Consider the following 15,000-nt stretch of genomic DNA (forward strand, 5'->3'; position numbering starts at 1 on the left):
AGTGTTGTTTATAATAGTTGTCCTCTCCTCCAGTGTTGTTGTTTCTAATAGTTGTCCTCTCCTCCAGTGTTTCTAATAGTTGTCCTCTCCTCCAGTGTTTCTAATAGTTGTCCTCTCCTCCAGTGTTGTTTCTAATAGTTGTCCTCTCCTCCAGTGTTGTTGTTTCTAATAGTTGTCCTCTCCTCCAGTGTTGTTGTTTCTAATAGTTGTCCTCTCCTCCAGTAGTGTTGTTTCTAATAGTTGTCCTCTCCTCCAGTGTTGTTTCTAATAGTTGTCCTCTCCTCCAGTGTTGTTTCTAATAGTTGTCCTCTCCTCCAGTGTTGTTTCTAATAGTTGTCCTCTCCTCCAGTGTTGTTTCTAATAGTTGTCCTCTCCTCCAGTGTTGTTGTTTCTAATAGTTGTCCTCCTCCAGTGTTGTTGTTTCTAATAGTTGTCCTCTCCTCCAGTGTTTCTAATAGTTGTCCTCTCTTCCAGTGTTGTTGTTTCTAATAGTTGTCCTCTCCTCCAGTGTTGTTGTTTCTAATAGTTGTCCTCTCCTCCAGTGTTGTTGTTTCTAATAGTTGTCCTCTCCTCCAGTGTTGTTGTTTCTAATAGTTGTCCTCTCCTCCAGTGTTTCTAATAGTTGTCCTCTCCTCCAGTGTTGTTTATAATAGTTGTCCTCTCCTCCAGTGTTGTTTATAATAGTTGTCCTCTCCTCCAGTGTTGTTTCTAATAGTTGTCCTCTCTTCCAGTGTTGTTTCTAATAGTTGTCCTCTCCTCCAGTGTTTCTAATAGTTGTCCTCTCCTCCAGTGTTGTTGTTTCTAATAGTTGTCCTCTCCTCCAGTGTTTCTAATAGTTGTCCTCTCCTCCAGTGTTGTTGTTTCTAATATTTGTCCTCTCTTCCAGTGTTGTTGTTTCTAATAGTTGTCCTCTCCTCCAGTGTTGTTGTTTCTAATAGTTGTCCTCTCTTCCAGTGTTGTTGTTTCTAATAGTTGTCCTCTCCTCCAGTGTTTCTAATAGTTGTCCTCTCCTCCAGTGTTTCTAATAGTTGTCCTCTCTTCCAGTGTTGTTGTTTCTAATAGTTGTCCTCTCCTCCAGTGTTTCTAATAGTTGTCCTCTCCTCCAGTGTTTCTAATAGTTGTCCTCTCCTCCAGTGTTTCTAATAGTTGTCCTCTCCTCCAGTGTTTCTAATAGTTGTCCTCTCCTCCAGTGTTTCTAATAGTTGTCCTCTCCTCCAGTGTTGTTGTTTCTAATAGTTGTCCTCTCCTCCAGTGTTGTTTCTAATAGTTGTCCTCTCCTCCAGTGTTGTTTCTAATAGTTGTCCTCTCCTCCAGTGTTGTTTCTAATAGTTGTCCTCTCCTCCAGTGTTGTTTCTAATAGTTGTCCTCTCCTCCAGTGTTTCTAATAGTTGTCCTCTCCTCCAGTGTTTCTAATAGTTGTCCTCTCCTCCAGTGTTGTTGTTTCTAATAGTTGTCCTCTCTTCCAGTGTTGTTGTTTCTAATAGTTGTCCTCTCTTCCAGTGTTGTTGTTTCTAATAGTTGTCCTCTCTTCCAGTGTTGTTGTTTCTAATAGTTGTCCTCTCCTCCAGTGTTTCTAATAGTTGTCCTCTCCTCCAGTGTTGTTTCTAATAGTTGTCCTCTCCTCCAGTGTTGTTTCTAATAGTTGTCCTCTCCTCCAGTGTTGTTTCTAATAGTTGTCCTCTCTTCCAGTGTTGTTGTTTCTAATAGTTGTCCTCTCTTCCAGTGTTGTTGTTTCTAATAGTTGTCCTCTCTTCCAGTGTTGTTGTTTCTAATAGTTGTCCTCTCCTCCAGTGTTGTTTCTAATAGTTGTCCTCTCCTCCAGTGTTTCTAATAGTTGTCCTCTCCTCCAGTGTTGTTTCTAATAGTTGTCCTCTCTTCCAGTGTTGTTGTTTCTAATAGTTGTCCTCTCCTCCAGTGTTTCTAATAGTTGTCCTCTCCTCCAGTGTTTCTAATAGTTGTCCTCTCCTCCAGTGTTGTTGTTTCTAATAGTTGTCCTCTCTTCCAGTGTTGTTGTTTCTAATAGTTGTCCTCTCCTCCAGTGTTGTTGTTTCTAATAGTTGTCCTCTCCTCCAGTGTTGTTGTTTCTAATAGTTGTCCTCCTCCAGTGTTGTTGTTTCTAATAGTTGTCCTCTCCTCCAGTGTTGTTTCTAATAGTTGTCCTCTCCTCCAGTGTTTCTAATAGTTGTCCTCTCCTCCAGTGTTGTTTCTAATAGTTGTCCTCTCCTCCAGTGTTGTTTCTAATAGTTGTCCTCTCCTCCAGTGTTGTTTCTAATAGTTGTCCTCTCCTCCAGTGTTGTTTCTAATAGTTGTCCTCTCCTCCAGTGTTGTTTCTAATAGTTGTCCTCTCCTCCAGTGTTTCTAATAGTTGTCCTCTCCTCCAGTGTTGTTGTTTCTAATAGTTGTCCTCTCCTCCAGTGTTGTTTCTAATAGTTGTCCTCTCCTCCAGTGTTTCTAATAGTTGTCCTCTCCTCCAGTGTTGTTGTTTCTAATAGTTGTCCTCTCCTCCAGTGTTTCTAATAGTTGTCCTCTCCTCCAGTGTTGTTTCTAATAGTTGTCCTCTCCTCCAGTGTTTCTAATAGTTGTCCTCTCTTCCAGTGTTGTTGTTTCTAATAGTTGTCCTCTCCTCCAGTGTTTCTAATAGTTGTCCTCTCCTCCAGTGTTGTTGTTTCTAATAGTTGTCCTCTCCTCCAGTGTTGTTGTTTCTAATAGTTGTCCTCTCCTCCAGTGTTTCTAATAGTTGTCCTCCTCCAGTGTTTCTAATAGTTGTCCTCCTCCAGTGTTGTTGTTTCTAATAGTTGTCCTCCTCCAGTGTTGTTGTTTCTAATAGTTGTCCTCTCCTCCAGTGTTTCTAATAGTTGTCCTCTCCTCCAGTGTTTCTAATAGTTGTCCTCTCCTCCAGTGTTGTTTCTAATAGTTGTCCTCTCCTCCAGTGTTTCTAATAGTTGTCCTCTCCTCCAGTGTTGTTGTTTCTAATAGTTGTCCTCTCCTCCAGTGTTTCTAATAGTTGTCCTCTCCTCCAGTGTTGTTGTTTCTAATAGTTGTCCTCTCCTCCAGTGTTTCTAATAGTTGTCCTCTCCTCCAGTGTTTCTAATAGTTGTCCTCTCCTCCAGTGTTTCTAATAGTTGTCCTCTCCTCCAGTGTTTCTAATAGTTGTCCTCTCCTCCAGTGTTTCTAATAGTTGTCCTCTCCTCCAGTGTTTCTAATAGTTGTCCTCTCCTCCAGTGTTTCTAATAGTTGTCCTCTCTTCCAGTGTTTCTAATAGTTGTCCTCTCCTCCAGTGTTGTTTCTAATAGTTGTCCTCTCCTCCAGTGTTGTTTCTAATAGTTGTCCTCTCCTCCAGTGTTGTTTCTAATAGTTGTCCTCTCTTCCAGTGTTGTTTTTTCTAATAGTTGTCCTCTCCTCCAGTGTTTCTAATAGTTGTCCTCTCCTCCAGTGTTGTTTCTAATAGTTGTCCTCTCCTCCAGTGTTGTTTCTAATAGTTGTCCTCTCTTCCAGTGTTGTTTCTAATAGTTGTCCTCTCTTCCAGTGTTGTTGTTTCTAATAGTTGTCCTCTCTTCCAGTGTTGTTGTTTCTAATAGTTGTCCTCTCTTCCAGTGTTGTTGTTTCTAATAGTTGTCCTCTCTTCCAGTGTTGTTGTTTCTAATAGTTGTCCTCTCCTCCGTCTGTCCCAGGTGAGATCGCCCTGTTGATGAACCGCCCCCGTGCTGCGACCGTGGTCTCCCGCGGCCCTCTGAAGTGTGTGAAGCTGGACCGCCCGCGGTTCGAACGCGTTCTGGGGCCCTGCTCAGACATCCTGAAGAGGAACATTCAGCAGTACAACAGCTTCGTCTCTCTCTCCGTCTGAGTCCCTCCGTTCCTCTATCTCTCTCTCTCTCTCTCTTCGTCCCTCCATTCTTCTATCGCTCCATCCCGTCCTCCTTTGCCCCCACCCCCGGCTCCTCCCTCCTTTGCCCCACCCCCTGGCTCCTCCCTCCTTCCTTAACAACGGGTTCCACCAATGATCTGTTTGTTTTCTTCATGTTTCTAACCCTCCACCCCTGGCTCCTCCCTCCTCCCTCCCCTTAACAACAGGTTCCACCAATGATCTGTTTGTTTCCTTCATGTTTCTACCCCTCCACCCGGGGCTCCAGATCACTTGGCTGGGACATTGTTGTTGAACTGGTGTTATTGTATTTTGCTATGAACCCAGATTCATTTGATTGGACACGTATGTGATGAACTCTGTCGGAGGGCACAATATTTCTGTAGTATTTTAATGTCGACTATGAAGGCAGGATGAGTTGTCTCTGTCGTGTTCAGACGGCAACAGGTCAGGGAGGGGTCAAAACGTGACCCGAAAGGGTCTGTTCAGACCCAGGGTTCCAACGGAATTACAATGTGGTTCCGTTGGGGTTCCATTACTGTTCACACAGTGTTCTCTCTGACACCGGGTCAAAACGAAGACCGCGTCATGTGTGGACCGGAGACACCACGAGTCTGTCCTGGTTAGGATCCAGAAGACCTTGTAATGTCTGGACTAGAGACACCATGAGGCTGTCCTGGTTAGGATCCAGAAGACCTTGTAATGTCTGGACTAGAGACACCATGAGTCTGTCCTGGTTAGGATCCAGAAGACCTTGTAATGTCTGGACTAGAGACACCATGAGTCTGTCCTGGTTAGGATCCAGAAGACCTTGTAATGTCTGGACTAGAGACACCATGAGGCTGTCCTGGTTAGGATCCACAAGACCTTGTCATGTCTGGACTAGAGACACCACGACTCTGTCCTGGTTAGGATCCAGAAGACCTTGTAATGTCTGGACTAGAGACACCATGAGTCTGTCCTGGTTAGGATCCACAAGACCTTGTCATGTGTTGATGAGACACCACGACTCTGTCCTGGTTAGGATCCAGAAGACCTTGTAGTGTCTGGACTAGAGACACCACGACTCTGTCCTGGTTAGGATCCAGAAGACCTTGTAATGTCTGGACTAGAGACACCATGAGGCTGTCCTGGTTAGGATCCACAAGACCTTGTAATGTCTGGACTAGAGACACCATGAGGCTGTCCTGGTTAGGATCCAGAAGACCTTGTAATGTCTGGACTAGAGACACCATGAGGCTGTCCTGGTTAGGATCCACAAGACCTTGTAGTGTGTTGTCTAGAGACACCATGAGGCTGTCCTGGTTAGGATCCAGAAGACCTTGTCATGTCTGGACTAGAGACACCATGAGTCTGTCCTGGTTAGGATCCACAAGACCTTGTAGTGTGTTGTCTAGAGACACCATGAGTCTGTCCTGGTTAGGATCCACAAGACCTTGTAGTGTGTTGTCTAGAGACACCATGAGTCTGTCCTGGTTAGGATCCACAAGACCTTGTAGTGTGTTGTCTAGAGACACCATGAGTCTGTCCTGGTTAGGATCCACAAGACCTTGTAGTGTGTTGTCTAGAGACACCATGAGTCTGTCCTGGTTAGGATCCACAAGACCTTGTCATGTGTTGATGAGACACCACTACTCTGTCCTGGTTAGGATCCAGAAGACCTTGTAATGTCTGGACTAGAGACACCATGAGGCTGTCCTGGTTAGGATCCACAAGACCTTGTAGTGTCTGGACTAGAGACACCACGACTCTGTCCTGGTTAGGATCCAGAAGACCTTGTAATGTCTGGACTAGAGACACCATGAGGCTGTCCTGGTTAGGATCCACAAGACCTTGTAGTGTGTTGTCTAGAGACACCACGACTCTGTCCTGGTTAGGATCCAGAAGACCTTGTAATGTCTGGACTAGAGACACCATGAGTCTGTCCTGGTTAGGATCCAGAAGACCTTGTAGTGTGTTGTCTAGAGACACCATGAGTCTTAGAGAAATGTTGTTTTGAATAGATCTGAGATCTGTGTTCTTATACTTTGTATAGTTGTTTTCTGGAATGTTCTTTGAGGGTACTAAGAAGCTGTTGTTTTTACACCATGATTTTGAGGGAGGGTGTCCCAGGTCCAGGGGTGTGGCTGCTCTCTCCCTATTGGCTGTGGTTTTTACACCATGATGTTGAGGGAGGGTGTCCCAGGTCCAGGGGTGTGGCTGCTCTCTCCCTATTGGCTGTGGTTTTTACACCATGATGTTGAGGGAGGGTGTCCCAGGTCCAGGGGTGTGGCTGCTCTCTCCCTATTGGCTGTGGTTTTTACACCATGATTTTGAGGGAGGGTGTCCCAGGTCCAGGGGTGTGGCTGCTCTTTCCCTATTGGAAGTTATTCTATTTCTCTACCCCCCTTTCTCTCTCTTTCCCATCTGGTTTCCCCCCCCCCCTTCTCCCACCCTGGTCGTTGGGATAGATCTTATACGTGTCATTGTGTCTAGGTGTGTTTAAAATGCTCCGTTCAGGAAAAGGGAAAACTACTTTTATTCTACTCTGCCTTTTTACTGGTCACAGAAAGCAGATCTGGACTGAACATCGAGTTCCTCTGGCCTGGGTGATCAGTCTTAAGGGATATTCAGTATTTCACTTCGTGCTTCATGTGTCGCCATTTAGCTTCTAAATAAGAGGTTTTTTATAACAGGTGATGGTTGTGAGGAAAGCATGTTATACAACTCAACGTTAATTCAACCTCCTCTAGTTGAATGGAGAATGTGGACCGTTCTGATATCAACCCTGGTGGGTTTAATAGTGTTTCATCCCGTGGATGGTACATGTCCAGTGTCACACATGGCTTCCTAAACACCCCTATCTTTTTCTAATGTTTTTGACATGGGGGCGGTCTGTTCCTGAGAGCGGCTGTTTTTCACCCCTTCGTTGAACTGTTAGTTTATATAATGAGGGTTCAGTCTTGTAACTATCTTTGAGAAGTGCCTGGTTGAGTTCTATCGACACTCTCTCTTAGAATTCACAATTAGAACCTAAAGCATTCCGGTTCCACACCGTCATGGAGTCTCAAGTGTTTTCAATGTTTTGGGTCTAACCTTTATCTAACCATTTTATAGTTTGAACCATTCCTGTTGTGTTTTGAAAAACCCATGTTTTGTTCTAATCCCAACTACAGTATATTGTTGTCAACTGGACATTTGCCATTTTTTTTTTTTTAAATTTTGATGAATATTTTGTAATGTACTATATAGTATACGGTTAGCGTAAGACTCCCTCTCTCCAGCCCAACGCTGTCCAACGTGTTACCGCTGTTATTTTTATGGACATTATAAAGGAATCCATCAAAACTGTGATGTATAGAGATGTGGATACAAATCAGTCCTGTATAGACTAGTCCTCTGAAAGGAACTGTTTGAATTAATCTGTTGTTATGGATGTGTTCCAAATGGAACCCTATTCAGCGGTGGATGTGTTCCAAATGGAGCCCTATTCAGTGGTGGATGTGTTCCAAATGGAACCCTATTCAGCGGTGGATGTGTTCCAAATGGAACCCTATTCAGTGGTGGATGTGTTCCAAATGGAACCCTATTCAGTGGTGGATGTGTTCCAAATGGAACCCTATTCAGCGGTGGATGTGTTCCAAATGGAACCCTATTCAGTGGTGTATGTGTTCCAAATGGAACCCTATTCAGCGGTGGATGTGTTCCAAATAGAACCCTATTCAGCGGTGCATGTGTTCCAAATGGAACCCTATTCAGCGGTGGATGTGTTCCAAATGGAACCCTATTCAGTGGTGGATGTGTTCCAAATGGAGCCCTATTCAGTGGTGGATGTGTTCCAAATGGAACCCTATTCAGTGGTGGATGTGTTCCAAATGGAACCCTATTCAGTGGTGGGTGTGTTCCAAATGGAGCCCTATTCAGTGGTGGATGTGTTCCAAATGGAACCCTATTCAGTGGTGGATGCCTTTGACTAAGTAGTGCACTATATAGGCAATAGGGGTGCCATTTTGGAGGCGGGCAGGGTTTTATTTCCACCGTGGTGTGTAGTCCTGGATAAGGCGTCTCCAGCTGAACTAGGATCAGGCTGGAATGGACACGGCCCTGCTGCATCTCATGGTTGATCCATTTCTGGTGTTTTTACATTTTTACTGTTCAACTGTCCTTGGTGTATTGTGTTTAATAAATGAGACTTGTTTTATTTGTCAGGCTGTGTGCGTGTCTGAAATGTCACTCTGTTTCCTATATATAAAGCCCCATAGTCTCTGGTCAAAAGTAGTGCACTATATAGGGTGTCATTGGTCTCTGGTCAAAAGTAGTGCACTTTATAGGGAATAGGGTGCCTTTTCAGACACACAGTGTATCTAGTTGATGCCCTGCACCCAATGTTGAAATAATGTTAGTTGATGGTTTTCATGGGGGGAATCTAGAAGTCTAGCAGTGGGAGGACTTGGGGGAATCTAGAAGTCTAGCAGTAGGAGGACTTGGGGGAATCTAGAACTCTAGCAGTGGGAGGACTTGGGGGAATCTAGAACTCTAGCAGTGGGAGGACTTGGGGGAATCTAGAACTCTGGCAGTGGGAGGACTTGGGGGAATCTAGAACTCTAGCAGTGGGAGGACTTGGGGGAATCTAGAAGTCTAGCAGTGGGAGGACTTGGGGGAATCTAGAACTCTGGCAGTGGGAGGACTTGGGGGAATCTAGAAGTCTGGCAGTGGGAGGACTTGGGGGAATCTAGAACTCTGGCAGTGGGAGGACTTGGGGGAATCTAGAACTCTGGCAGTGGGAGGACTTGGGGGAATCTAGAATGGGTGGCTATTGTCATCGCTTTCTCACATACTGATTTGATGTGTTATGTTGCAATCAGAGTCAAACAGCTTTCTATCCCTTTTATATTAGTGGTTTGTGTCTCATTCCATGGTTTTAATTTATTTGTAGATCATTCAGTCTAACAACCAGGGTTGCAAAATTCAGGTTGTTTTCCTGGTTGGAGTTCTGGGGAAACTTGGGAAAGTTACCGTCATTCTGAAACCTTACTAACTAGTGTTCTGTCTATAGATGAACGGTCAGTAAGGTGTTTCTGACACACTGACTAACAGCAATCACCATTATAGCTTTACCAGGGTCTGTGTGCGACACAGCCACTGTTTGTAAGTACAGTAACTGTAAGGTGCAGTATGTACGAGAACCCAAACAGTCCGAGACGTTGACTATAGTTTTGCCTTCGGTCATGTGATCATGGCTTATAGAACAGAGGTCCACAGCTCAGGTTTTCATTTGTCCCCTGGCACTAAGTTGATTAAGTAATATCATTGATTGGATAGAGTACACACACACACACACCTGGTGGCCCAGGTCAAAATTAGTCTGTTGTTTAAAGTTAGACTCTGTGAAATGATGTTGCCACGAGCAACACCGCAGATACTAAGATGAGCGAGATGCAACACTTCTCTCTCACACAGTCACACACGGTATCTGTGCACGTACACGTGTTCACTTCAGAGTGATGTTGCTTCTAGCTTGGTGGCCATGATTTCTTTGTAGAAACAGAATGGAAACTGTGTGTGTGTAGAGGCGTGAGGGACAGGAGCTTGCCATTGATTGGTCAGGAGGAGAAGACATACTGTGGTTTGTGTCAATGAGATTTGAGATGAAAAACCAAAACAGGGGACAAGTTGAGCCTCGTGCTTCAGTGCTCTTAGTAGTGTAAATTGACCCACTCTGCTGTTTACTGTCTACATCGGCGTGGATGGGTTGAGGGGTCATCGGAGGGAGGCTGTCCGAGGGGAAAGGCATGGATGGGTTGAGGGGTCATCGGAGGGGAAAGGCGTGGATGAGTTGAGGGGTCATCGGAGGGGAAAGGCGAGGATGGGTTGAGGGGTCATCGGAGGGAGGCTGTCGGAGGGGAAAGGCGTGGATGGGTTGAGGGGTCATCGGAGGGGAAAGGCGAGGATGGGTTGAGGGGTCATCGGAGGGGAAAGGCGAGGATGGGTTGAGGGGTCATCGGAGGGGAAAGGCGTGGATGAGTTGAGGGGTCATCGGAGGGGAAAGGCGTGGATGAGTTGAGGGGTCATCGGAGGGGAAAGGCGAGGATGGGTTGAGGGGTCATCGGAGGGAGGCTGTCGGAGGGGAAAGGCGTGGATGGGTTGAGGGGTCATCGGAGGGGAAAGGCGAGGATGGGTTGAGGGGTCATCGGAGGGGAAAGGCGAGGATGGGTTGAGGGGTCATCGGAGGGGAAAGGCGTGGATGAGTTGAGGGGTCATCGGAGGGGAAAGGCGTGGATGAGTTGAGGGGTCATCGGAGGGGAAAGGCGAGGATGGGTTGAGGGGTCATCGGAGGGGAAAGGCGAGGATGGGTTGAGGGGTCATCGGAGGGGAAAGGCGTGGATGAGTTGAGGGGTCATCGGAGGGGAAAGGCGTGGATGGGTTGAGGGGTCATCGGAGGGGAAAGGCGAGGATGGGTTGAGGGGTCATCGGAGGGGAAAGGCGTGGATGAGTTGAGGGGTCATCGGAGGGGAAAGGCGAGGATGGGTTGAGGGGTCATCGGAGGGAGGCTGTCGGAGGGGAAAGGCGTGGATGGGTTGAGGGGTCATCGGAGGGGAAAGGCGTGGATGGGTTGAGGGGTCATCGGAGGGAGGCTGTCGGAGGGGAAAGGCGTGGATGGGTTGAGGGGTCATCGGAGGGGAAAGGCGTGGATGGGTTGAGGGGTCATCGGAGGGAGGCTGTCGGAGGGGAAAGGCGTGGATGGGTTGAGGGGTCATCGGAGGGGAAAGGCGTGGATGAGTTGAGGGGTCATCGGAGGGGAAAGGCGTGGACGGGTTGAGGGGTCATCGGAGGGAGGCTGTCGGAGGGGAAAGGCGTGGATGGGTTGAGGGGTCATCGGAGGGAGGCTGTCGGAGGGGAAAGGCGTGGATGGGTTGAGGGGTCATCGGAGGGGAAAGGCGTGGATGAGTTGAGGGGTCATCGGAGGGGAAAGGCGTGGACGGGTTGAGGGGTCATCGGAGGGAGGCTGTCGGAGGGGAAAGGCGTGGATGGGTTGAGGGGTCATCGGAGGGAGGGTGTCGGAGGGGAAAGGCGTAGATGGTCTCTAGAGCAAGTCCAGGGGCAGACGGGCAGCACGTTGTCATCGAGGTGGCGCAAAACTCCACCTATCAGAGGGCACGGTGGAGCTGTTACCATATGGCTTGTACCTATCCAATCTTTTCCTATCCAGAGTAGGGAATAGGGGTCAAGGTTTTTGGTTTAGGATTCTGTTTAGTGCTCCCATTCTTCGGTTTCGTCCCAATTCTCTTCCTTGCTCACATAGTGTGTCCACTTGGCTTGCACACTCCCTGTCGTAGATTTAAAAGCATGGGATTGGTATAAGCATTGGCTGGAGGGAGGAGGGGAAGTTTCCAGCGTTGCTAAGTCCATGCAACAACAAAGTGTGCAAGTGCACACTTCAGGAGAAGGGGAAAAAAAGGGTGGTGATTCGGGATGTGGCCTTCAAGCTCTCATTGACATTTGACAAGGCCTGTGGGATGCATCCCAAATGGAACCTTGTTCCTTCTATAGTGCACTACTCTAGAGCCCTGGTCAGGAATAGGGTGTCTGTTTAGGGAAGAGGAAGAGGACTCTGGTCAAACGAAGTGGTCTATGTAGGGAATAGGGTGTCTGTTTAGGGAAGAGGAAGTGGTCTATGTAGGGAATAGGGTGTCTGTTTAGGGAAGAGGAAGGGGTCTATGTAGGGAATAGGGTGTCTGTTTAGGGAATAGGGTGTCTGTTTAGGGAAGAGGAAGGGGTCTATGTAGGGAATAGGGTGTCTGTTTAGGGAAGAGGAAGGGGTCTATGTAGGGAATAGGGTGGCCAGAGGACCATTGTATTATGATGATGATGATGATGATGACTGTACAAGGTTTGCTTTACTGTTTGTGCTCAGTTCTAATCCTTTAGGTTGTTTCCTAATGGCAGGTCAAGCAATAAATCAAATACATTCTTACAAAGTGTGTCAACTGTGGTTATTGATGGTTTGTCTGAGGTGTGTCTCGTTCTCTCTGTGTGTATGTCCATTCTGAAGTCCTTCATCACCAGAACTCTGCACAATAGTCACTAACAGAGGAACCCACTGGACACATGTCATATGTCCCAAATTGCCCCTTAATCCCTATGTGTGCACTACTTTTGACCAGAACCCATTGGGCCCGTAGTGTACTACATAGGGAATAGGGTGTGATTTTGGGAAGAACACATTGTCATTTACAGAGTTCAACTGCTGTCGGGGGAAAAAAAAAAACTTTCCCTTTAAACACGTTCGGTTTTTTCCGGGAGGTTCCGCCGGGATTCGACACTGCCTCCCTCCGCTACTGCAGCCTGGTCGCGAGGAGCTGTACCAATTCACTTATTATTAGCGATATCAGAAATTATAAACAATTTGCCATTTTAAAACCAGGGAATAGTCCGTCGTTGGATATACCACCACCCTCTGCGAAATGCAGGCCATCAAATGCGTCGTGGTGGGCGATGGGTAAGACCTTTTGTGTGTGTGTTTAGGCTGAAAATGTGTCCTTTTTCCGAGTCTGTGAGGGCAATTGTTGCAGTAAGGGCTGGGGCTATAGCGGGTTGAATGGGTCGGCGTTCACTTCTCTACAATCCGCTCTCTCATCAGTGCGTGAGCGTGAAATGAATGTGGAGCAATTATACATTTTTTATTTTGTTAGCCTACTTTGTGATTTCATGTTAGCAATGCATTCATAAGTTCGGGTGTGAAATATTCTGTCTGAAATTGAACTAAAGCTATTTGAACGTTTCATTGAAATATAAAAACAATAACTAACTAAAGCTTCTCGGATTAACAACATTTGGAAACCCATATTTGTCGGGGTGGGTTTGAGCAGAATTGTGAAATATACATTAATATGTGCATAGTTGCAGAAATGTCGCTGGGAGGGCTTGGCTGAGACTCATTAAATGATGTCATGCTTTCACACCTACACAGCCAGCTCCTACGGAGGCACGGGCTACGGATGGGCATGGACACCTATGCAAAATGCCGTGTTTTATATAGCCTTTCTACCATAGACATCTTTGAAAGACAGGTTTATTTGACTTCTGCAACATTGTGATGCGGTGCGGATGCGGCGTAGATTTTGGGTAGTGTGTGGAGGTAGGGTGCACTGGACTGCATAGCATAGCTAAACAGGGGTGTGGGGGGGCCCTTTCTAGGATTTTTTTAGGGGATGGGCAACACACACACATGCGCAATATTGTACAACTAACCTTGTGGGGACAGGTAATTCAGTCCCATTCAAAACCCTATTTCCCTAACCCGTAAACTAACCCAAGTCTGGGTCCAAAAGCCTTCTTAACAGCTTCTACCCCCAAGCCATAAGACTCCTGACCAGCTAATTAAAGGGCTACCCAGACCCTCTTTACACTGCTGCTACTCTCTGTTTATTATCTATGCATAGTCACTTTAACTCTACCTACATGTACATATTACCTCAACTAACCGGTGCCCCCGCACATTGACTCTGTACCGTAACACCCTGTATATAGCCTCCATTTTGACTCTGTACCATAACACCCTGTATATAGCCTCCACATTGACTCTGTACCGTAACACCCTGTATATAGCCTCCACATTGACTCTGTACCGTAACACCCTGTATATAGCCTCCACATTGACTCTGTACCAGTACCCCCTGTATATAGCCTCCACATTGACTCTGTACCAGAACACCCTGTATATAGCCTGCACATTGACTCTGTACCGTAACACCCTGTATATAGCCTGCACATTGACTCTGTACTGTAACACCCTGTATATAGCCTCCACATTGACTCTGTACCAGAACACCCTGTATATAGCCTGCACATTGACTCTGTACCGTAACACCCTGTATATAGCCTGCACATTGACTCTGTACCGTAACACCCTGTATATAGCCTCCACATTGACTCTGTACCGTAACACCCTGTATATAGCCTCCACATTGACTCTGTACCGTAACGCCCTGTATATAGCCTCCACATTGACTCTGTACCGTAACACCCTGTATATAGCCTCCACATTGACTCTGTACCGTAACACCCTGTATATAGCCTGCACATTGACTCTGTACCGTAACACCCTGTATATAGCCTCCACATTGACTCTGTACCGTAACACCCTGTATATAGCCTCCACATTGACTCTGTACCGTAACACCCTGTATATAGCCTCCACATTGACTCTGTACCGTAACACCCTGTATATAGCCTGCACATTGACTCTGTACCAACACCCTGTATATAGCCTCCACATTGACTCTGTACCGTAACACCCTGTATATAGCCTCCACATTGACTCTGTACCTTAACACCCTGTATATAGCCTCCACATTGACTCTGTACCTTAACACCCTGTATATAGCCTCCACATTGACTCTGTACCGTAACACCCTGTATATAGCCTCCACATTGACTCTGTACCATAACACCCTGTATATAGCCTCCACATTGACTCTGTACCGTAACACCCTGTATATAGCCTCCACATTGACTCTGTACCGTAACACCCTGTATATAGCCTCCACATTGACTCTGTACCGTAACACCCTGTATATAGCCTCCACATTGACTCTGTACCGTAACACCCTGTATATAGCCTCCACATTGACTCTGTACTGTAACACCCTGTATATAGCCTGCACATTGACTCTGTACCGTAACACCCTGTATATAGCCTCCACATTGACTCTGTACCGTAACACCCTGTATATAGCCTCCACATTGACTCTGTACCGTAACACCCTGTATATAGCCTCCACATTGACTCTGTACCGTAACACCCTGTATATAGCCTCACTTCTTATTTTGCTGCCGCTGTTTAATTAATTTGATATTTAATTATTTGTTACTTTTATTTTCAATTTTTTACTTATCTATTGTTAGATATTATTATTAGATTATTGTTAGATATTATTTTTAGATATTATTTTTATCATCTTAACTTCTTAAAGCGTTGTTGGTTAGGGGCTTGTCAGTAAGCATTTCACTGTAAGGTCTCTACACCTGTTGGTTAAGGGCTTGTCAGTAAGCATTTCACTGTAAGGTCTCTACACCTGTTGGTTAAGGGCTTGTCAGTAAGCATTTCACTGTAAGGTCTCTACACCTGTTGGTTAAGGGCTTGTCAGTAAGCATTT

General features: G+C 46.2%; 2 protein-coding genes across 3 annotated transcripts in view; both read left to right on the forward strand.

The window, feature by feature from the left end:
- Positions 1–4,710, forward strand: part of LOC139365248 (cAMP-dependent protein kinase type I-alpha regulatory subunit) — a 27,267-nt gene extending 22,557 nt beyond the window's left edge. For both annotated transcript variants that reach the window (XM_071102750.1, XM_071102752.1), the window contains exon 11: positions 3,672–4,710. In XM_071102750.1, coding sequence (XP_070958851.1) covers positions 3,672–3,844 — 173 coding nt within the window. In that variant the 3' untranslated portion in view covers positions 3,845–4,710. The remainder of the gene's footprint in view (positions 1–3,671) is intronic.
- Positions 4,711–12,116: 7,406 nt separating this feature from the next.
- The window catches only part of LOC139365253 (ras-related C3 botulinum toxin substrate 3-like), a 14,307-nt gene continuing 11,423 nt past the window's right edge, over positions 12,117–15,000 (forward strand). The window contains exon 1 of the mRNA XM_071102759.1: positions 12,117–12,341. Within this exon, the coding sequence (XP_070958860.1) occupies positions 12,307–12,341 (35 nt within the window). The 5' untranslated portion in view covers positions 12,117–12,306. The remainder of the gene's footprint in view (positions 12,342–15,000) is intronic.

This window comes from Oncorhynchus clarkii, chromosome 13, assembly GCF_045791955.1.
Source record: "Oncorhynchus clarkii lewisi isolate Uvic-CL-2024 chromosome 13, UVic_Ocla_1.0, whole genome shotgun sequence".
Lineage (NCBI taxonomy): Eukaryota > Metazoa > Chordata > Actinopteri > Salmoniformes > Salmonidae > Oncorhynchus > Oncorhynchus clarkii.